Raw genomic sequence first — 22,660 nt, 5'->3', positions numbered from 1 at the left:
TGAAATCTGACTCAGCTGGTTTGCAGAGGGTGCTGTGAATGGTGGTTTATCAAATTGGACTTCCTTTTCATGTTTTGGAAAAACGTGAAAAATAAGAAAATAAGAAATAAAATAGATAAAAATATATAAGCTTAATGCATTTAAATGTTAAATATTTAAATATTTTGTGTTACTTTTAGTAATGATGTTCATACTGTATCAATAAAAATAGAAGGTTAAAGCAACACCATACAATTTTTAATGTTTGGGGAAGTGAATATATTTGTTTTATCCTAACAATGTGTATGTCTTTTTGTCGTAAGAGGCTAGATTTTATAAAGAAAACCCTAGTCCTCAAAAATCTGCTTGAGGTTGTTTTCTGATGTAATATATAGTAAAGTGTTGTAGGATTTTCTTTTAGGAGGTCAGTATTATTGCTTTAATGCTACAATCAAAACCATTCCTGAGTAATAAATTTCATTCATTGGGTTCTCTCACTCACTCTTTTCTGTTTTAAGTCATAGTGCTTCAGAATTGCCTTTAGTCCTGAAACTCCCAACTAGGTACTTCACACTCCTCACATTACAGCTGTCTTGTTACTTTTCACTTTGTTTATTTCATCATACTCCATTGATAGCAACGTGATACCTCTCATTTAATAATTCATTAGTATTTCAGCAGTTTTATTAGGATGTATTTTATATTTTGAATTATAGTGTTAACATGCTAGTATGGTGGGGCTAACGTGCTTTTAAATTAATTCACTACCCTAAGTTGATATTAAAGAATTACTTTTCAAGTTTATATCAATTATTAGTTAAAAGCTCATTTTACAGGATTGTTCAAACATTTCAATTTTTGTATGAGGTTTAATTATTTATAGAACCTGTGTATTAGCCTATTTCAGTGTACTCTGAAAAATCTGTTAATAAAGAACAAGGTTACGTGAGCTATAAGCCTTAGATCAAAATACCCTATAAACAAGTGAAGTGACAAATAGTGATCTGCCAATGTGCTTATAAGAAACAGGAAAGTAGGAAAGAAAATGATGAACATTACCATATATCATCATATTGTTAATACATTTTTAGTTTATTAAAATAAGATTTGTTTTAAGTTAAAATTAGTTGTGTCAGTGCAAGAGAAGGGAATCAAAATGGCTAATTCATGGTATGCCAGATAAATAAAAGGGAGGGAAGGAAGTGTTTGCCAAGTGTTTATGGTGTTACAGATGGATATGGGTACAGGGCTTCTGCACCTTCACACTTGTGGTGGTAAGGCCTGGGACAGCTACATGTTTGCACAGGAAGTTTATTTACCTCTTTTTTTGGCTATGATGTCTGTCAACAGAGAGAGTGCACCAGAGAATGCAATATGGGAACTGAAATTACAACTCCTTCAGGGATGAAAACTATTTACACAGTGAAGAGTCCCTCTAGGGGAAAAATTAATCTTGGATTCTCTTTGTTTCCACTGTCTTGAATGAGAAATCATGGTGTGTTCTGCAATTGTGGCAGCTCTTTGAACTTGGTGTTGGCTTGTGTAGCCTCACTGGCCCACCAACACTGTAGTTACATTTGATGGGATTTTTTTTTTTTTGCTTGCTTTAAGTGAATATTCCTGGTGGAGGGAAACAAAGGAAAGCAGAGGAAGAGCCAAAAATGTATTCACTGATATGTATACATACATACATGCATATGGACAGGAGACAGGGGGTGAGAGTGGTGTGCTGGGTGTCCTGTGAAGTAAAAGATGTGTCCTTTGAAGATTTGTAAAACATACCTCCCTTCAGTATATTACAAATACAACCTTGGACAATGGTTTTTCCCTAATCATCCCTTTCTGAAAACTTTTATTAGCTTTCCTTTTTATAGTTGATATTGAAATTAGAAGTCCTCCTAGTAACAGCTTTCCCACTTGTTAGTTTGGTCTGGTTTTTTGGTTAGTTGTTTCATGGTTATTTTGTTATTGTTTAATTTATTTCATAGCCACTGGTGTGCACTGTGCACATTTTTTCCATCCAATTTGAAGTCTTGGCATTTTCATGCATGATGGATTCCTATAGAAACCTACTGTCTACCCAATGTTCTAAAAGGAAGATTTAATAGCAGACTGAGATTTTTTCTGCTGTACTCCTTGGCAGAAAAGTACTGCTGGGAAATATTGTAAATATGTCTTATACAGGATATTGTAGTGGCGTTTCATCTCCCTCCCATTCCTTGTTTTTAATTTCATGAACTGAACAATTTTGTGTGCAACCGTCTATTAGATTGATGCATATTTGGGATCTGAAATTACTGTGGCACAGAAATATGTCAGCACTAAGGTAACCTTTTGCACTTCCATAGGGAAGAAATGAAATCAAATGTTTTAGATTAGTAGCAGGAACTGCAGTTCCTTGGAGACAAAGCAACTTATGTAAATGTGGCTTTACCTTGGGAGAGAAGAGTGCTGAGAATGGGCACTGCTGACAAGAGGCAGTGTGCTTTTGTGCAGGTGCCCCTGGACATCTGCCTGCCTTTGAGCAGGGACAGTTACTTGTCAGTGCCTGGAAAAAAATGGAAGAAGCAACACTTACCTTTATTGTGAACTATTAAAAATACTTGTAAGTATTGTTCACTTACCTATAAGCATGGGGGGTATGCATGTTTAAATGTGAATACATCAGAGCAAATTTTCCTTCAAATGTTAAGAACATTTTAAGTTTCAGAAACTGTTCTTAGCTTTCATTTAGTTTCTCATTTTCTTCCTCTGAGTTGTTACAAGTGAAAGTATCTGTACCTGTAATGGATGGTTATTGTTGCTACACCTAAAAAAGCTCATCTAAACAGCCATATGTCTAATTGCATGTGACTTGTTTAGAAGTAAAATATTTCTGGGACAATATTTTCTGCTTAGAACTGGTTGTATTAAAGGAATTGTCTGGGTTTTTTTTCTTTTTTTTTGTAGGTAAAGACAGAGTTTTCAACACCCCTTTATGTGAACAAGGAATTGTTGGCTTTGGTATTGGAATTGCTGTTACAGGTGCTACTGCCATTGCAGAAATTCAGTTTGCAGATTACATTTTTCCTGCATTTGATCAGGTTAGTACTAATAAATTTGAGAGCGGTTAAAATAAATCTTACAACTGTTTAAATTACTCTTCTGTTAGCATTAATACTTGGTTTGAATATGTAATTTTTGCAAATATAACCACAGCTGTATTACTAATATTTATGCATGCTTTAGGTAAACAGGCATAAACTGCAAACAGTGCTAGTACTGTACTGTAAACAGTAAACTGTACCATGTCCAATTTGAAGGCTTATTAAATAATGGAAATTAAAGATCTGGTTTGAGGCAGATGTCTGTTTGTTTTAATTTTTGGTTTTGTGGCTGTGTTGGCTTTAGCAGCCATAAAGTCAACAGTCTGTGTCTTCTGAACACAGTCTCCTTTCTGCATACAGCTGCAGCTGGCCATGTGTCCACAGGACAAAGTACAGGTCTGGACTGGGCTGATTGACAGTATAGAATGATGAAACAACTGAGTTATAAGGCTACCCCTGAAGCTTAGGCATCTAACTTGAACACAATAAATTATTGGTTTATTGCCTTGGGAAATGTTTGTCTTTGTGCTGATTTACAGTATTCCTTTGCTTCTAATTTCATCCTCTGAATCCTATGTGTGGAACAGATGATGTAGTTACATTGCATGTATTGAAGTGTCTTGATGCATAACTAGAGATATTGGACTGAATGTTACTTTTGTGTATAAATCTTCCCAGATTGTTAATGAAGCAGCAAAATATCGTTACCGCTCTGGAGATCTGTTCAATTGTGGAAACCTCACCATTAGAGCACCGTGGGGCTGTGTGGGTCACGGTGCACTATATCACTCTCAAAGTCCAGAAGCCTTTTTTGCTCACTGTCCAGGAATAAAGGTATAATAACTCTTATTTTATGAAGATTTTTTTTTTATAATGTTTTATAATGGACCTGACTAACAATGAGTCTGAGTGCAGACAGGAGAAAGGAGAGTAGGTGTCAATCCACAACAAAATATCTCAATATGTTAATTAAAAAACTATTAGAAAACTTAAACTCTGTTAAGTGTTTGAAAATTTATAGCCATTATTGAAGCAATCTTTAGTACACATAGCATTTTGTATTTATCTGTTTTGTTCACTACAACCATACATTTTACATAGTTTTGTGTCCAGTATAGAACAGAACCTAAAAATTAGCACTTAATAAATAGTACTTTCCTTTTATTTTTTTAACATTTCTGCATCTCTCTTAAGTGCATTATTGAATTAATTTATATGAAAGACAGTGGTGGGCAGTAGGCACAAACTGGAACACCAGAGGTTCTTTCTGAACAAGAGGAAGTACAGCTTGCCCAGAGAGTTTGCGGAGTCTCCATTCTTGTAGGTACTCAGAATATGTCTGCATATGGTTCTAGGCAACTGGATCTGGATGCCTCTGCTTGGTCAAGGACATTGGACCAGATGACCCTCTGGAGATCCTTGCCAAACTCAACTGCTTGCTGATTCTCTGAGTGGGAACTTCAGGCAAGCTTTCTGCCTGAGATGGTGGCTTCCCTTGAAGTGAAGATGCCTAGTGCTAAGGTGGATAACTTTCCTAGAGGAAGGGAAGTGCAGGATCTAGTCATCTCAGATCAAGAGAGCAATGTTTGTCAGGCTCCCCATTTTTTCCTGACCAAATTTTTGTCTGTGAGCTTGTACTTCTGCTCACAGTTAGTTGGCATCCAGTCTGTTGAGCAATGACTCATGGTAGATTAATGTGGAAGATTTATCAGAACCAGTATTTGTGTTCTAAAGACACATGTTCATTGTTTATCTGCTGTTTATACTGTTGTCTCTGTACGATTTTGGTGTTCTAAAGCTTCAGATATTACTCATCTACAGGAAGGCCATAGGCATTTCTCCTACTTGTTCTTCTCTTAAATAAAAAACCCTGTATTATTCACACTTTATTTCATTATATTTGAGGAATAGGATACATTTTTGTCTTTGAGTGTTTTTTTTGGCATTTGAGGTCCTCTTCTGAACTTGGAAGCATTTCCTGATTATAGACAAAAGCAATCTACAAAGTCTGTTGCCGGGTTATTGAGTCAAATGTTTTCTAGAGCTTGTTTTAAACTAAAGTAGTTTATTATTGTATGAAAGCAAAACATAGCTTAGATAGTTAAAATACTGACTCCGGGTCCAGCTGATTTCTGCTGATCTTGTAGGTCAGTCTCAAATTTTTATATACTAAACCAAGGGATGAGGTTTAGTGGTCCACTCTGGTGATTAATACTCTTTCTGATTCATACCAACTACCTAGACTGATGGCTAGTCTTATCAACAAGTTAGTAAGTCAGAATTTTATTTAGTCACTCCATGTAATATCATTTCTTTGATCCCACCTCTGATCTTTGTGTTGGTTTTTCACTTTCTTTCACTTTTCCTTGGGTAAAATGCTAAAGTAGGTTGCTACCACTAAGATCTGTCATATCAGTTAAAGATAAAGGCACATTAATTCTGTGGAACTGATGGAGCAATCTACTAGTATTTTGTGCACAGGGAAGTGTTTTAGACTCTATCTTTTGAATATTATTGCTTTGTGAAGACAATGTTGTAACTTCAATATTTTTTGCACACTGTTTGTTGGTACAGTTCATAATGTTTCAAGATTGCAGGTATTTATGAATAACCCTGGCCCTTAAAATAGAAATCAAGACGTTAAAATGAACTGGTGTTTCAGTTGCATCTTCAAATGTCCCATATCTAAGCATACTTTCTCCATGTTACAGGAGCAAAGTCAATGTCTTACAAGCTGAGAAGGGTAGCGTTTGATCTTTGGAAAGAATGGCTTTCAAAACAGCCCTCTTATTAAACTTCCTGAAAGGTTTCTGGCTTTTTATTTTATGTTTTTCTTAAGTGGCAGTTAGAGTTTGGGTAGCTCAAGCCAAGGGGAGTTTGTTCATCTTTGGTTATTCAGTGGCCATTGGTACTTAGGCAAAGCTTATTGTGGTTTGAGAATGGTACTGGATGGGTGTAACTTCTGTCCACTGTTGTGAGGGTGTACATGGAAGACATTAATATTGGGCCAAGGGGATTTTGTTCATCTTTGGTTATTCAGGGGAAGGATTGTGGTCATTGGTACTTAGGCAAAGCTTACTGGGGTTTGAGAACGCTACTGGATGGGTGTAACTTCTGTCCACTGTTGTGAGGGTGTACATGGAAGACATTAATATTGATTCTCTGCATTCCATTGTACGGCTATCTCCCCTCATGGTTAGAAGCTTTCTTTCTCATTTCCAGCCTAAATTTGTTCTGGACTAACTTGTGTATTTAACTTACCTGTCCTTCACCATCCCATTTATATCCTAAAACACTTGCACTGTCTTTAGTCTTTGTTTTGTTAGACTGAAGAAATCAAAGTATCAAAGAAATGTTAACAGTATCTGGAGCTCTTTTGACATCTGTTTCATTAATTTTCTTTTCAAAGGGTTGAAAGAATCATTAGGTATTCCACTGGAGTTTCTAGTAGTGATTTTTAAAATAGCAGTAACAGTTCCTTGGTTATGTTGTTACTTTTTTTTAGGGCTTAACTGCATAGTATGCTAATAATTTTTTGAGTAGATAATAAATTCACATCTGAATTTCTACTCCTGAGTTCTAAATCTGTAACAAAAATGTAGTCCTTAAACATGTGACTTTCTCTATGTATTTTTCAGTTTGTTTTTGTGAACTAGGTCTTTTTAGTATCATCCTTTGTAGTGTAGTGACTTCCAGCTTTGGAATAGTCTTCATCACCATGTTCTGACTTAACATTGTAAATGAATAAGGTAAATAAAGTTTGTCCTAAAAACGATTCATTCCTAAGGAGCTGTACTAGTGACATCCATGGGTAATTTCTCATGTGTCTGTTACCAAATACTTTGGTGAAATGTTAATAAACTGCTTCTCCCTTGTTGAGAAAAATCACTTCTCAAGTTAATTTCATGTAATAGGAGATTTAGGTTGTGTTTTCACTCTTATATTATTTTTATATAAATAAATGATATTACTCTCAAAATAATATATTTTGAAGCCATGGCTGTGTTTAAAATGTATATTCTTTTTTAAACAAGTGCTAGAGCTAATGTTTTCAGTGACTTCTAACTTCACAGCTGTAAAAGTGTTTGCTGGTAGACTTCATGCTGCATGTTCCAGCTCTTTGGGGTCCCTGGGATGGAAATTAATTGGTTTTTGTGATTTGAAAGAAATTGGCTCTTGGGTTCTATTTTCATTTAAACTGTGATAATTTGGTAATTTTCTTTTCATAACTGAAATTCCCTTAGATCATCCAAAATTACCTCTTCTATTGGAAATTGGATTATACTGTTTCCTTCCATGTATTTGTATTACATCGGGAGGCCTTAGGTTTTTTTTTCTTTTGCTCGATAATGGTTTAACGTATTTATTGGTTACTTATTTCCAAAATGAACAAATTGCAAGCTTCCACCATAAGCAAAGAAAGTCAGCTTTAAATAACTATTTCCTTTTGTAGCCTTCAAAACTTACTGAACTAAGTCTGAATACCTTTGTCTGTTCTGATAAATCTTTACCCAAGTAACTGAGGATCACTCAGCTGCATTTTTTTTTTGTTGTAGACTAAGTCTGAATACCTTTAAGGTCTGTTCTGATGAATCTTTACCCAAGTAACTGAGGATCACTCAGCTGCATTTTTTTTGTTGTACATCTACTTTAATTTTACCAAGGTTATGCATATATATATGTATATTAATCTGACTTTTTTCTGTTACTTTTACCTCAAATGCTACTGTTAAGGTGTTACTTCTACCTTATCTGAGCACAGTACCTTAGTATTTAAATCACTGTGTAGAGGGGAACTATTAAAGCCTCATTAGTGAACAAAATAAAATTCAAAATTTGGAGTATGTTATAGTAATGCAGCACTGATGTCAATTCACTTCTAAGGAGAGCTCAATCTGTATGTAGATTTATTTAAAGCTAATAATTTCTTAGTTTTAAGTATTATTGAGGAAGTTTCTAGCAGAATTGCTATTTTAACTAAAGTACTTAAAAATATTTTTACAGATTGTTATTCCGAGGAGTCCTCTGCAGGCCAAAGGATTGCTGCTGTCATGCATAGAGGACAAAAATCCATGCATATTCTTTGAACCTAAAATACTTTACAGAGCTGCAGGTAAAGATTTGTAAAGATTTGCGTGTGGTATTTTCCAATAAGGCAACAAGGTTTGGGTTTTTTTGCACATATATGCTAATAGTCACAGCTAAAACAATACTTCCATAGAAGTCTTGACTTGTTTGGTCTCTAGCTATGTTGTGGATTGGGTTTTTAGAGGAATTGTGAAAACTGAATAAATTTTCGAAGTTTGACTGCAAAGAGAAACGAACATTGACCATCTGATTTATGTTCAATTATCTTTGGAAGCGGAATGTTTTACAGCCTAAGGTTAAAAGAGGAAGTAGAACTAAGAGGTATTATTCTTTATCAAATTCCAGTAGAAATTTAGCAGAATTTGAACTTCTTTCTTGTGGTAACTCTAAATACTAAAATAAGTTTACAGATCAGTTTTTATTTTTCCAAAATAACTGAGCCTCACCATGACCATTTTCTCAAAGTTAAAATTTCTTTGAAATGCTTAATTTCTAAAAATCTTCTAGCAGGAGAAAGAAAACCATACACATTCAGAAATTGGCTTAGACAGTAATCTTCAACTATGTCTGTATTTATTGTGTCTTTCCATGAGTGTCTCAAAGCAGTACAGGGTTTTCTGAAGGCTGGGAACATGCAGGCTTTCCAAAACAAGAACACAGAATGGTATCAGTTGCCCTCTATTACTTAATTTATCTTTTTTTTTTTAATTTCCTTTTTAGTATGGTGTAATACTTCACCTGAGATTTGGGATCTCATTGTTCCAGATGAAAATAATTTTCTTTATTTCCATGATGATGGCTCAGTCATTGAATAATGAAATTATATGCCCCTACCATAGCTTTTTTTTTCCTTTAGTTTCTTGTGAATAGACATGTTTGTTCAGAGAGCTTTGTGACTGCTGTTACAGTGGGTGTGTAGGGACTTAGTTGAAAAATTAAGGGGTTAAGGATGTTAATGAGAAAGAAGATTTTCTATCTGTAAAATTAATGTAGGCTTTTGAGCCTTGTCATTTTCCTCTAATGGACTTTTTTCTTCCTCTGAGGCCTCTAAATATTTGTCTCTGATATTTTGTTCTGAGTTGTTGATATATTTAAAATTACAGTTGAAAAGAAACTGTAGGTGGGATAGTCTTTAAAAGACAGGGTATCTGTCCTTATTCAGGACAGATTATTATTATTATTATTATTATTATTATTATTATTATTATTATTATTACTACTACTACTACTACTACCTTCAGGAGGCCTGAAGGTAATAATGCTTTGTTTAAAACAAGCAAGCAAAAAAATTAAACTAAAATAATGACAAAAATCCCACTCCTGCTCCATTCCAACCACCAAAAACTTATAAACCTTCTCTGAGTGTTCCTGACAAGGTTTTTTTCTTGTCTTAGTCATATTTGTCTTCACTTATATGTCTGCAAATTTTGTTTATAGCTTCTTTTTTTTCTTTATCATCCCATGAGATAGTTTTACTATCAGTGTACTGAAAGAAACACTCACATATTCCCCATACCCTTATCAATAAGTGGGACTGAACAGGTTTGGTTCTTGTAACTGCAACTCTCAATCTTTGTGGTAAGGTCTGTCTCCCTGTGTGTCCTTCCTCATGGCTTTTCTCTCTTCCTGTTATCCCCTTTTACATTGTAAAGATCCTTTTCTAGACACCCTTCAAGGAGCAAATGCCTTCTTCTTTCACATAACCTTACAAGTGTTTATCAGAAATATTGTGTATGTTAATTTTCCTTCAATTATATTAGGAAGAATCAAAGAAATGTAAACCTTTCTGAGTAAAAATCTAGAGTTAAATATGCAAGTACACGTGCAAAGAAAGAATTCTGTTGCTATTTAACTTACGAGATCATAATGTTATTGAAAGTGCCGTAGTGATGTCCCCCTAAATGTCAGAAATACTAAGAAAATATCTGAATTAAAAAGGAAAAGGAGGCTTTGATTTATAAAAAGTGTTAACAGCCTGTGCAGTGTCAAGAGAACATAGTGGTTATGCATCAAAGGAGAAGATGAGTCACCTTGACATTATCAGGTTTAGACATCTTGTGGAGAACCTACTCTGATGTTTTTTGACCTTTTCAGTTTCATTTAATTGTACTATATATGACATTGGCGGTGTAGAAATAAATATAACTTGCATCAGTGGTTGTTATAGAGACAAGGCAGGTAAGATGAGAAAACATGTATTTTCTTTCTGCTGTTCAGACTGCTCCTTTAGAAAATGCAACAGATGTTGTAACCTCTTAAAATTGCCCTGGCCCTTTTTCACTGATAATTACAACTTTTTGTTAATTGCTGTATTTGAAATCTGTGTTTGAAACATTTGGTTTAAAATACTTTTCTTTAGTAATAGATGAACAGGCTGCTTTGTATGTAAACATTGTTATCCTGAATTAGGTAATTATTATGAAAGAATATTAATAGAATAATTTCATATGCTATTTTTCATCTGTATTACTTGGGAGTGGTGTTTTTGCAAAGCAATCAAGAAAAATCCTTCCAAATTGGACTTTTCTATAAATTTTTGACAAGCTGAATTTTCCATTTAAAATTGTCAAGTATGATGGATGAGCTCATTTAATGGACATTTTAGTGCAGAACAGTTCAGCTACAGTAAGAAATTAATTTGTATAATTGTATGTTATATTTCATTTCCCTAAGTGGATAAAACCATTGCACAGAGAAAAAGCTTTTATTTCTGTATCGTGTACACCTTCTAGTTCTTCCTCTGGCTCATCTCACTCCCTTCAAAACCTAATTCATGTCAATATCCTGAGTTTCCAGTCAAAGGTCCTGTGGTATGTTTTTAAGTTTCTTGTTCCTCCAGGTTTCATGTAGGTGACCATTTCATGACAAAGAGAGTCATGCAATGCCAGTTAGTATAGTTGTGGATTTCATTATCTTTCAGGATCTCTTTCTGTTGCCTGGGGGTTGTACAATGTGCAAAATTCATAGAAACCTGGTCTGCCACTAATGTGCAGTGAGCAACTGCTGGATGTGCATTTCTTTCCCTTGCTTTCCCAGTCCTATATTTTTCTAGCCACTTATTCAAACAATTATTACAGAACAGGATCTTTGGACTAGGTGATCTCCAGAGGTCACTTCCTACCTCAGCCATTCTCTGATTCTGTGATATATGTGGTATTTATAGATCATTATCAACAAGAAAAAAAGGAAATTGTCTGCCAGGATTGAAAATTACTTGCTACTTCATTTTTTGAAGTTACATTTGGAACTTGTGAGCCAGGAAGAAACCTAGGTCATTCTACTTGTGTTGGATTTGCCATAACAGTGAAGGAAAAATATGAACCACTTCACTGCTGGTATGACTCAGGGAGATTCTTTATTGTTACTTCAAGAAGCTATTTTGTTCAGCAGGAACTCAATAAGTATTTTATAAGCTGTGAAATAAGTCAAGAAAAAAAGGCAGCATGTTTTTCTTATAAATTGTTTCTGTGTATTTAGAAGATTTTTTTTCTACTTATCACTAGAATATGTTTCAAAAAGTATGATATGACTTGCTGGTAATAGACAAGTTCATCTTCAGATCAAAGCCAGTATTTCTTTTAAAATCTGTTATATGGATGTCTTTAGTCATAGTTTTAGTCATTAAACCAGTCAATGTGTAGTGCATTGGAGCACTGATTCAAAACTAGCACAACTGACCTAACATTTTTCCAGCTGAAAACTAGTAAATGAGTCTTGAATGGAGCTATGTTAAATGTTTTAGGAGAAGACAAGATGCCTAATTCTTGCCTTCTCTCTTTTGGTGTATTTTTGGTGACTAGGTAACATTTTGTAAAGGAAAAATATTTAGACTTACTTAAAACTGCTATAATCAGAAGTTCTTGCTGACATTCCCTATGTAGGTTCTGAAAACTTTTTACTTCAGTTTACATATAAAACTTCAGAGCACCATACTTGGGGCATCAGGAGGATGCTGGCACACATGATCCTTCTTGTCTGAGTATTAAAGTATAATTTCCTGACTCTTCTGATGATTACTAGAATAATCAAGAATTCTGATCAATTAGTGGTTACTTGAGAATTTTTTTATCAACTATAGCAGTGTCCATTTCCAAATCTGATGCTGACATTTTGACTTGGTGTACACTAGAACTTATTACTATCTTTTGCATGTGTATATATGCATAATCTTGTTGTGGTATATAACAAATTAAACTCTACACTGAACATATTTGTAACAGTCTAATTAAAAATAATTTGAATTGCAGCTAAACCTTTGAAATGAATGCTAATACTCAGTTATTTTGGTCTAATGCTAATAAAATCACACAATTGTTAGGGATGGAAGGGACCTCTGGAGATCATCCAGTCCAACCCCTCTGCCAAGGCAGGGTGACCTAGAGCAGGTGACACAGGAACACATATATGTGGGTTTTGAATTTCTCCAGAGAGGGAGACCCCAACACCTCCATATGTTGTGGGGTGTTCAGTGCTCTGCCACCCTCAACATAAAGTTCTTCCTCATATTGAGGTGAAGCTTTTTCTGTTTTTGTTTATGGTCATTGCTCTTCATCCTGTCACTGGGCACCAGTAACATACTCAGTGTAATTTTAGTCTATTATTTTAGATGGCTTCAACAGTGAAGAAAAATTTTAGTGTATGTTTTTATGGGATAATATTGACTAATAAAGGAATCTAATACTTACTCTCCCCTCTTTCTCTTTTTTCAGTGGAACAAGTTCCTATAGAGCCCTACAACATTCCACTGTCTCAAGCTGAGGTGCTGCAGACGGGAAGTGATGTGACAATGGTTGCTTGGGGCACTCAGGTCAGTAACTCTCTTACAAGTTATTTGTCACCCACCAAAGCCTGGCCTAGGGGATAGGTGATGTTTGCATGCAAGCTCAAGTGCCAGACATTAAAATGTGTGTGTCTTCCATCACTGTGTGCTGGGATGAATGTTTGCCAGTGTTTAAATTTCTATGAAAACTACTTTTTTTGTGTAAGTTTTTTGCTCATTTTTGGTTGAAGATGACTCTGGAAGTGTAGAAGAGGTACCTGTGCATCAGGCTAATGATTTTTCTATGATTATGAAAATGATAGATTTAAGAATGGGGCAGTGAGATGTAACTCTGAGGAGGGCAGTGGGAAAGAAAATGGTATGCTGAATGAAAAGGATAGATCTTCATTGCATGATTTAAAGAAGGGTAACTTTGGGGTCCCTTTCTACAGAAAGTTAAAAATCCATGGAACAGTAGGGATTCGTATGGGTTTGACTCTAACAGTTACATTTCAAAGCTGTTCAGGAACATCACTGGCAACCCCCCCTGCCTCCCCTCTCCCCCTGCCAAATAAAGGTCTGCAAATACCAAAAAAGCTTCTAAGAAAATACATCTTTGTACACCAGAATTACAGAAAAGAAATTTTGAGTCTAGCTTGGACTAATCAGAAGTTGCTATTTTTTTGGCCTAGTTGTATCTGAGAAGCTTTTAGAGGAGAGGAGCTTACAACTTTTGTGACAAAGAGTTTTGAACATGTAGAATTTATTAATGCCCTCTGATTTTTGGGCAACTGACACTGCCTGACCATGTCCAGGTTGCAAAATTCTGGTGCCTTCAAGATGAAGATGACTTCATCCAAATTGATTACTGGGGATAGTCCTTGGCTTCAACTTCTTAACTATGCCTGGAAGTTGCTTGATGGAGGTCATTTGCCACAGTCTAAACCTGTATTGGGAAATGTTCTAACAATAAAGAGAGCACCAGAGTTTATTGGCAACATCATATTGAGAAATTTTTCTACCCTCATATCTCATGAGCAAATGTTGCTGAGATATTTGTGGAGGATAATCTGAGTTGTAACAGTTCTTATTTTCCATGTTGGAGCATTTGCTTGTAAATGTTTGTTTTAGAGAAGCCAATGCTTAAAATACATTTTGCTGAAAAGTGTATTATAACCTAATGTCAAGATACAGTTTTGAATGTGTATAGTATTACACTTTTCTGTTCTTGGCATAATACACCTTATGTAAAGGATGGGTATAGATGTGGATGATTAATATCTACTGTGATTCACTACTATTAAATAAAAAGATTCCTTGACTGGTGGATAAGAAATAATCAGTGTTCCAGTTCAGTGATAGCCTCCTGCTAGAGGGGAATACTTTTTTTGTTTTAGTAGAATGTTAATTGTAGTAATCAGGTAATGCAGCATTTGTATTGTTGGTGTTAAACTTGTGTTGGAAGAACAACAAATGGTTATAATGTCATGCTACTGCTGTCTGCTTTGACTGTGGGGATCAGGAGCTGGATATTTACAGGTAGTAGTAATTACTTTTTCTCCTAGCTGTTCATAAGATAATGCTTTGGAGATGATCACTTGGCTATGTTTCAATAAGTCAGAGTAGTTACTGGGACTACTAGAACTGTTTCTCGGCTTTTTGGCTAAGATCAGATGTGGTGCAGTGTAGCATTTCTGAATGTATTTAATGCTGCTTGCTGGATTGCATGGGACTGCTACATTAAAATACATTACTCTGATGTGTTTGGGTATTAGCTTAGTTACAGTCCTAACAAAAATCTTCCAAAAGTCATTCAAGCTGATTAAAAAAAATTAGTGAGGACTGATACCATTCACTGAAAGACGCTTCTCTAGAAAGCAAATTTTGTTCTCAGTAATTCTTCAGTGAATTTACTTTTTGGAGTGCTTCTAAAATACTGGGAATTATTAGGTACTAAATAAGAAGAATGCACTAAATACTAAATGATTATTATTGAATAGAAACGTCCCTACTCAACATGCCAGTGATATGTTAAATTACTGCTTGTATTCCAGATGTGTAATTTAGAGCAATTTTTACAATTTAGATTATTTGGTGATGATACATTGTTTTTTCAGGTGCATGTGATCAAAGAGGTGGCAGCAATGGCTCAAGAAAAGCTTGGTGTGTCCTGTGAAGTTATTGATCTGAGAACCATCTTACCATGGGATACAGAGACTGTTTGCAAGGTAAGGAAATGATGCATATTAATTTAAAAACAACCTAGCCTGTTTTAAAAAAACCTACATTTTTCTGCTTTGTTTTATATTTTTTGTTCCCTATCGTAAGTGCAGAGTACATGCATATTGCATGGACCAGACGTTTGCTTTAGCATTGAAAGAGAATTATGTTTCAGGACTCAAAATAATGTCAGAATACATATTCTTTACTTTCAAGCAGAGGGTATGATTTAATCAGACTTCTGCCTGAAAATTGCTTTTCCATAATTTCTGAGTCTCCATCTTTCTGACATCCTTGCTGTCTTTGGCAAAACCTTTATCTTTTTTATTTTCTTGATGTTGTACATTAAGGTCTTCATCTAGTTGTAGATCTGCAATAATGTGCCTTAGTGTTGTTTATCTGTATTTTTAGAAAGCAGTGTTTTGATTTAAGGTATATGAATTCTTGGGTTGTGGAGAAAAAGCAGCATTTACTCTTCTCAGAATACCTAGTTTGAAATTCCTGGGTACCAGAAAGTTCTTTTCTTCTTTGTGGAAGTCTTTGATGTCACTGACAGAGCACTTACTGCTTCTGCTAGAGCTGAGAGTTTCCTTAATCTGGCAAATCCACAGTCCTGCAGGACCATGGCTAACAACCCCTTGGGTCCTAATTCAAGCTGGGTTCACTTGTTCATTTTATGGCCCTGAACAAATTACTCAGAAGATGGAGAAATGTCTGCAGCTTTCTTAACTCAGGCCTAGTGACTGTAGCATACTGAGTTAACCACAGGAATGAGAGCAGCCATGGGCTTGGAAAAAGGTGTGTGATTCCATCAAATACTTCCTCTGCCTGCAGTTTCTAATGTAGGGCAATATGGTTTCGTATGTAGCTAACTCAGCTTGTACAGATGTTTAAATAGGGCAGATCAGGCACATACCTGACTCTATATACTTGGAATATCTTGATTGTGTAGACAAGTGTTTTGTCATTCTGTGTTTGCTCAGTAAGGGCCTTGCTTCTGGTCAGGTAACATATAAACACATTAAATATGATAAAGAGAAAGATGGACCATTGGTCTGCTACTCTATGGCAAAGCTTGTATTTCTCCTCAGTTTCATTGATCTGAGGGACTGCCAGTGTGATGGGATGGAATAGATTATAGTAGGAAAGACCCGTGTTGTGCATTTGCTATTGGCAGTGTTCTGCTGTCTGGTTCTGTATGTGTTACAAATTGTGTACTTATATGTGTAGCTATCAGTTGCCTCATATAAATTTGATGTTCTTGTTGAAGTGTTTTCATTTCTTTGTTTGAAGTGTATTTCTTGTTACTTGGATGTACTTTCTAGCTGTAAAAAATGAAATGTGTTGAGTTACTGTCATCAATATGAAGTGAAATTTTGGCCATAATAAATACTTTATAATCTCTTCTGGACAAGTAAAATGATTTTTTTTAGGTAATTCTTTTTCCTTCTTTGAAGATTTGAGCTGTCATTCTTTGAAAACAAAATATCTCTTTGAAAGAGCAGTTAAGTCTGTTTTGTTGGGTTGGACCTGCACTGAAATGCCATGAGGAAAAAATGTAGCTGTGCATAGGAAATGCAGAGCTTTAGTTGTACAATATTTTGCAAATATGTTCTTTAAATTTGAGTACTCCATGAAGATTTTTTTCTCATTCTCATGTTCTGTCCTGAACATCTTTTAAGTAACTGGAACATAAATAAAAATATAATATAATGGTTTGGATCCAAAGGGACTTTAAAGATCTTGTAGTTTCAACACCCCTGCTATAGACAGGAGCATCTTCTATTAGATCAGGTTGCTCAGAGTCCCATCCAGTCTGGCCTTGAACACTTTCAGGGCTGGGGCATCCACAGCTTCTCTGACCAGCTTGTTCAGTGCCTCATTGCCCTTACAATGAAGGTGGTTTTTTTTTTTTCCTAATATCTAATCTAACCCTTCTCCCAGTTTGAAGCTCTTCCTCCTTGTTCTGTCACTACATGCTCTTGTAGAAACTCTCTCTCCATCTTTATTGCAGGCTCCCTTCAGGTACAGGAAGGCTGCAATTAGGTCACCCCAAAACTCTCTTTTCCAGGCTGAACAACCCCAATTCTTAGTGTTTCCTTGTAGGAGAGGTTCTCCGCCTCTCTAAAAGATGGAATAGATGGACCTGTTGTTTAAAAGTTTACTATTAAGAATTAAGAGAATCATTTAAAAAAAGTATAGTGCTTGTTGGCTAGGCAGTTCAGCTGTTTATTATAATAAATACCAAACAGTAAATGTTTTTAGTTAGCATTGCTGTTATGTTAGTTTGGCTGTATGCTAGCTGGTCTGATGGGAGAAATGTTAAATTCTCTTCTTCTTTAGATCTTGTCTGTTTTGCTCAGCTGAAAATAATTAGTGGTTTGCATTTGTGCATTAGTTGGTTGCATTATGTAACACTGAAACTTTTTAAATTTAATTTGCATCCTGGACAGTTTTTAAGGTGATTGCTAGTGTAAACAGATGGATGGAACTACAGCTCTAGTCTCATCCCAAGAGGAGCTGCTTGTGGCAGCTGTTACAGTTGATAGTGGCTTACAGCATCAGTTTGGGTAACGTGACTTGTTATTCCCTTCCTGAGATGCCAGTGTCAAGGTCCAAAAGATCAGTAGAAAAGTTGGCCATTCCAGAGAAAGTCATCAGCTGTCCATTGGTCTGCTTTGTTCTCTCTGTGGGCTCTTAAATGCTAATGGAATTACTTTTACTCCAGTCCAACCAATAAGCAAATTATCAGCTGTTACAGGTCTGATTGTTTGCCTCTGACTATTACTTGTGTCAGCATTATGAACACCAGGCCAGCTTTTTGTTTTTCCTTGTCTCACATGTGTGTTTGAAATGCATCTGTTGTCTGTCCTGTTGGATGCAGATGGTGGTGCTGTAACCTGATTGCTCTTCTGCTGGTGCTGGAATGCATGATCCATGGCTGGTGGGAGTCTGTGTGGTGTTGGAGACCAGGACTTTGGGTTTTGCTGTAAAAACACATCCCTCAGTTTCACTGCTGGGAGTGGTGTCCTTTGTGATTAGTGAAGGCTGTCATCTTAGTCTTAGATGCATACAACTTTAATTTGACAGCTGTGATGTAGCTATGAAGAGGGATGGGCTGAAATTATTAGTGCTTTAGAGATGAGCAGTAATATGTAAATGTTCACTGCAAATCTAACTCCTTGGTCTGCTTTCTGTAGCTTTTTTGCTACAGAAAATGATGTAATCAAAATTCATATATTCTAGAATGATGAGTAGCTGTACTTCACAACTGCCAGCAGAGGCCTCTTCTAGCCAAGTTAAGTGTCTGCTTTGACTTTGCATTGCTCCTATGAGCGAGTTTGTGAATAAATATCTCTGAAGTGTAAATAAACATAAAGAATAAATACAGTGAGCATAAATAGAAATTGCTGCCTAAGTTTACTGATTTTTTTTTTTTTTTGCATTTTTAAGATTTCAATATTCTTCTCAGTTTTGAAATAGGTTAGCATTTGTCATCTGCATGAGGCGATGAGGTTGCACCTGCCTGGAGCAGACTACCATGGACTTCTGATGGATTCCAGCAGTTATTGAAACTTTTTTTGGTACAATTATTGGAATGGCTCAACATGCAAACAGGGGCTAGATTTTTCTTTTGTTGATCTTCAGATGTCTAAGAAGGAAAAATGAAGGTTGACCTAGTTACAGGAGCTCATAGAGCTATTCTAGAGAAAGTATATTTCCACAACTGCATCAGCAGTCTGGTTTTTTCATGAGATAAATTGGCCTCTGGATATGTCATGGTTTAAAAGTTTGGCCTTTAAAAAAAAAAAAAGGGAAACTGTAATTTTCCTAGAGTAAAGTTAGGTGAGGCAAATTGAACTCTAATTTTATAGCTGAGAAATGACACCTGCTGCTGACATAAAGGACATAAGTAGTTTAAAAAAACATATCTGGCATTTTTACTAGGATAAAAGCAAAGAATTTGTGCTTTATATACATTTTTATATATTAAAATGCATGCTGATTTGTGATCTTTCTGAGGTCTTTTGCAAGAAAAATGGGGTAGATTGTACAGGTTGTACATGCACAGGCTCCCAGTATATTGCTTCTGAATGAGACAGGAAGCAAAAGCAAACATGTGCTTTTTCCCTGCAGGATTGAAAGTAAACCTGCATTAACTCTCAATATGTAGTTGTATAAATGAACTGAAAAAGTTTTATTGTTATGTGTCAGAAAAGTAACACAAGCTTATTTAAAGAGTATGTGCTGCCTTAGCTGCTTCCTTAGGAAGTGTAACAGCAAAGGCTGTCCTTAGATTACTGAACATCTTGTCTGTGTATACATTTTCAAAGAACAGTGTCATTGTGGTCAGTGAGAAATTTGTTAGGTCTCTTGTTTACCTTGACAATCCCCACTGATTTCTGACTAAAGCTCTTGTTTTATTCACTAGGACTGGGGTATAAGTGGTACAGCAGTTATAACTCAAAAAGAGATGAGCTAGCTGTCCATAGAGTTTATTTGTTTATTTTTTTGAGGGAGAGAATGGTTTCCCTGTGCTTATTCTAACATCAGCATCCTACATCTGTGTGTTTTATTAATGTGTGAGTGGACTGGTATGAGGAGTTATTTTTTCCCATTGTACCTTCACCTGTAAACACGAATGCATGAAATTAATGTTTCTCAACATATCCTGCTGGTAAAGAAACCTTGAATGCTCTGCTGACTCCCCAGTTGTGCATGTGCATGCAGGCATCTTCATTTAGTGCAGCCACAGCAAAGATGTCAGTTCCTAATCCTGACAGGACACTTTTCTACTACTTGATTGATTAGCTGTGTTATTATTGAAAGACTAAGCTGCCATGAAGGACACTGCTCAGAAAACTGAAACATGAGTCATGTATGAAATGTCTATAGAATTGATTATTCATAAGCCACAAAACTGTTTAAAAGGACTTTTTCTCCCTTTCAGAAATGAAGTTTTCAAGCAGAAGTTTTATTTCCTTCACTATACTTAACAAATTTGCTTGGACACTTTGGATAGATTAGGCTGTGTGGACTTTCCTGTCCATGAATTACTGGGTAGTGTGGTATTGATTAAAAAACCCATGGCACACTTCCCAGTACTTCATTGGTCACATTCTGGGTAAAATTCTGTAGCTGTAGTGGTTTTTATACTGAAAAATACGTGTTACTGGAAGTAGGAAATCTAGCCCAGGATTAAGTACTCCTAAAGGATTGTGCAAATTACTGTAGTTTTTTCACCCTGAATTGAGGCAAGAATGTTAATTTAAATTGTTGTTAATTTAAATGTTGAACCTATTAGTATCGATCTGTCATTTTAACTGTGCAAGTGAAAATTTGCAAATACACCTTTTACCCTTTTGAATTATTTAGTAGGCAAGTATTTGCCATGCACCATGATACCTAATTAGTCATTTTAACTGTCTCTGAATGGTTGCTAGCTTAGAGCAAAGAAATGTTGAGAATATTAATTCAGAATTTGCTTCTTTAGGACCCTATGCTACAGTCAAGTGAAGGCATGTATATAGTTCAGGGCACTCTGTGTTAATTTGCTCCTCTTCAGGAAGGATTCTGCACACTCCCTCATGGAGGTCAGCAAAAATGCTTGTCAGGCTGCAAACACATCTGCTGCTCATTGGTAAGAGCCAATCTGAGCAAAAGAAAAAGAGAGTTCCACAGAGGGAACCAGGGGGTGATACAGATTGGGCGAACTCTGTGCCTGTTTTCCATCGAGGCTCTTGACAGGAGCCTTTGTTTCCAGCGTGTATTGAAGCATTATCCTTAATGCACAAGTGGCATTTTTGTCAGATGTCATCAGTGAATAATTTTCAGAAGTACATCTTTCATGTCCTGTACTTAATAGGCAGCATGTCCTAGCAGACCTATAGGTCTACCAGCTTGTTCCATTCCTTTGAGTTTACTTCATCTATTTGGCCTGTGAATAAAAGGAAAATCAAGATCAGCAACCCTGATGTGGGTTTTTTATGCATTAACTGCACTCACCAGGCATTGAACTGTACAATTGTAGCACAGGTATCCTGGGATCAGATTTATGTTTCTTGGCTATCTGTTCTTGGTCTTTTGCCATTTTACATGTTTCTCCTTGGATTTCTTATTAAATGGATCTTGTACCTATAAAATATGATTAAAGTTGTACTGCTTGCATGATGACAGTTAATTTTGTCACTGTTTCCATAAGAAACTTGTGTCTTTTTGGTCTTGTAGTTTCAGGTTGCTAGAGCGTGCCGTGGACTGTTGCTTGGCTTCCAGAAGCAGAAGGCTGGAGCCATACGTGGAGGCAGACATTTTAAAGTTACGAGAATATATACATAACCATTTTAGAAACTAATTATTCATATCTTTGTTCTTCTATGCTTTAAGAAAGCTTTGAAGCCTTGTTTTTTGCTCCTATGCATCTTGTTTTTTTAAGGGAAGTACCGCCGTGCCAAGGTGTTTGTGTATATATAGTTCTGTTTTCTCCTTTCTCCCTCCCAATATAAAAATAGTTCTCAGTCTTTTTGCCTAGATATTGACAAGTGATACATGAGAAAGAATCTGATTAGAAAAAACCATAGGTGAGAAAAGGCATTTGTGTGTAGTTTCTCTTAACATAAAGTATAGTGCTGGTGATACTGTCCATCAGTTCTTCATCAAATCTTTTCCCTTTTGCTCACATTATGTATTACAACCTTCAGCTTTAAGGGCACTTATGCAAATAAATGGGTAGTGGTACACAGTCTATGGTTAGAAGCTATTTTATGGCTCCAGTATGTGCATTTATTTTTTTCCTTGCAAGTGGTGCTGATTGAATTCTAATGGAAGTTGGGATGAAGTTCCATGATGGTAATCATATATGAATCATTCTTCCACAGACATAATTATTGCTTCTCTACAGTATTGCCTTTCTTTAAATGTCTGTAGCTATTTATCCTGCCATTATCACTTAGTTGAGCCAGCTGCTCTTTTAGTTTTAGGATTCACATGCTGTAGATTGTTCCTATTTGTGCTTTATTAACCTTTACCCCATGAGAATGAAGTTTTAAGTATTTCTACAATAATTTTGTACTTCTAAAGATAATGTTGAAATTTGTCATGCCAAGATTTAATCTTCTTTTTACTGAATTATTGTCTGACAATATGCATTTATTAATAGCACAGTGCATTGTATTTAGCCTCTTGTAAGTATTTTTATGTTCGCAGTGAAAGCAATTTGAAATGCTTGTAATAAAAGCATAGACTACAGAGATTTCCAAAGGTAAATACTTCTGGATTTTTTTTTATAGGAAGGCTTTGTTTTTCTTTAAGATATATATACTCAGATATTTTCCAAAGGTCTTAGAGCTATACCTGGTATTACTTAGTTTTCATTATGCTATTACCTTCTGTGATACTACTAATATGGAACTGGACAAATAATTTCCTATCCCTCTCATCTTTGTTTTGTGTTCAAGAGTCTGTACTTAAAGATTGCTTTAATTTTTTTGTCTGCCACACGACAGTGCTCAGCACAATCAATATGAGATTG

At 35.7% G+C, this 22,660-nt stretch overlaps 1 protein-coding gene across 1 annotated transcript in view; it reads left to right on the top strand.

The window, feature by feature from the left end:
- Nucleotides 1–22,660, top strand: part of BCKDHB (branched chain keto acid dehydrogenase E1 subunit beta) — a 111,373-nt gene that overhangs the window by 18,950 nt on the left and 69,763 nt on the right. The window contains exons 4-8 of the mRNA XM_039727701.1: nt 2,929–3,062; nt 3,744–3,899; nt 8,070–8,178; nt 12,863–12,960; nt 15,030–15,140. Of these exons, the coding sequence (XP_039583635.1) occupies nt 2,929–3,062; nt 3,744–3,899; nt 8,070–8,178; nt 12,863–12,960; nt 15,030–15,140 (608 nt within the window). The remainder of the gene's footprint in view (nt 1–2,928; nt 3,063–3,743; nt 3,900–8,069; nt 8,179–12,862; nt 12,961–15,029; nt 15,141–22,660) is intronic.

The sequence above is a fragment of the Passer montanus genome, unplaced genomic scaffold (genome assembly GCF_014805655.1).
Source record: "Passer montanus isolate IOZ18808 unplaced genomic scaffold, ASM1480565v1 scaffold11, whole genome shotgun sequence".
Taxonomy (NCBI): domain Eukaryota; kingdom Metazoa; phylum Chordata; class Aves; order Passeriformes; family Passeridae; genus Passer; species Passer montanus.
This window is presented reverse-complemented; position numbering and strand designations above follow the sequence as displayed.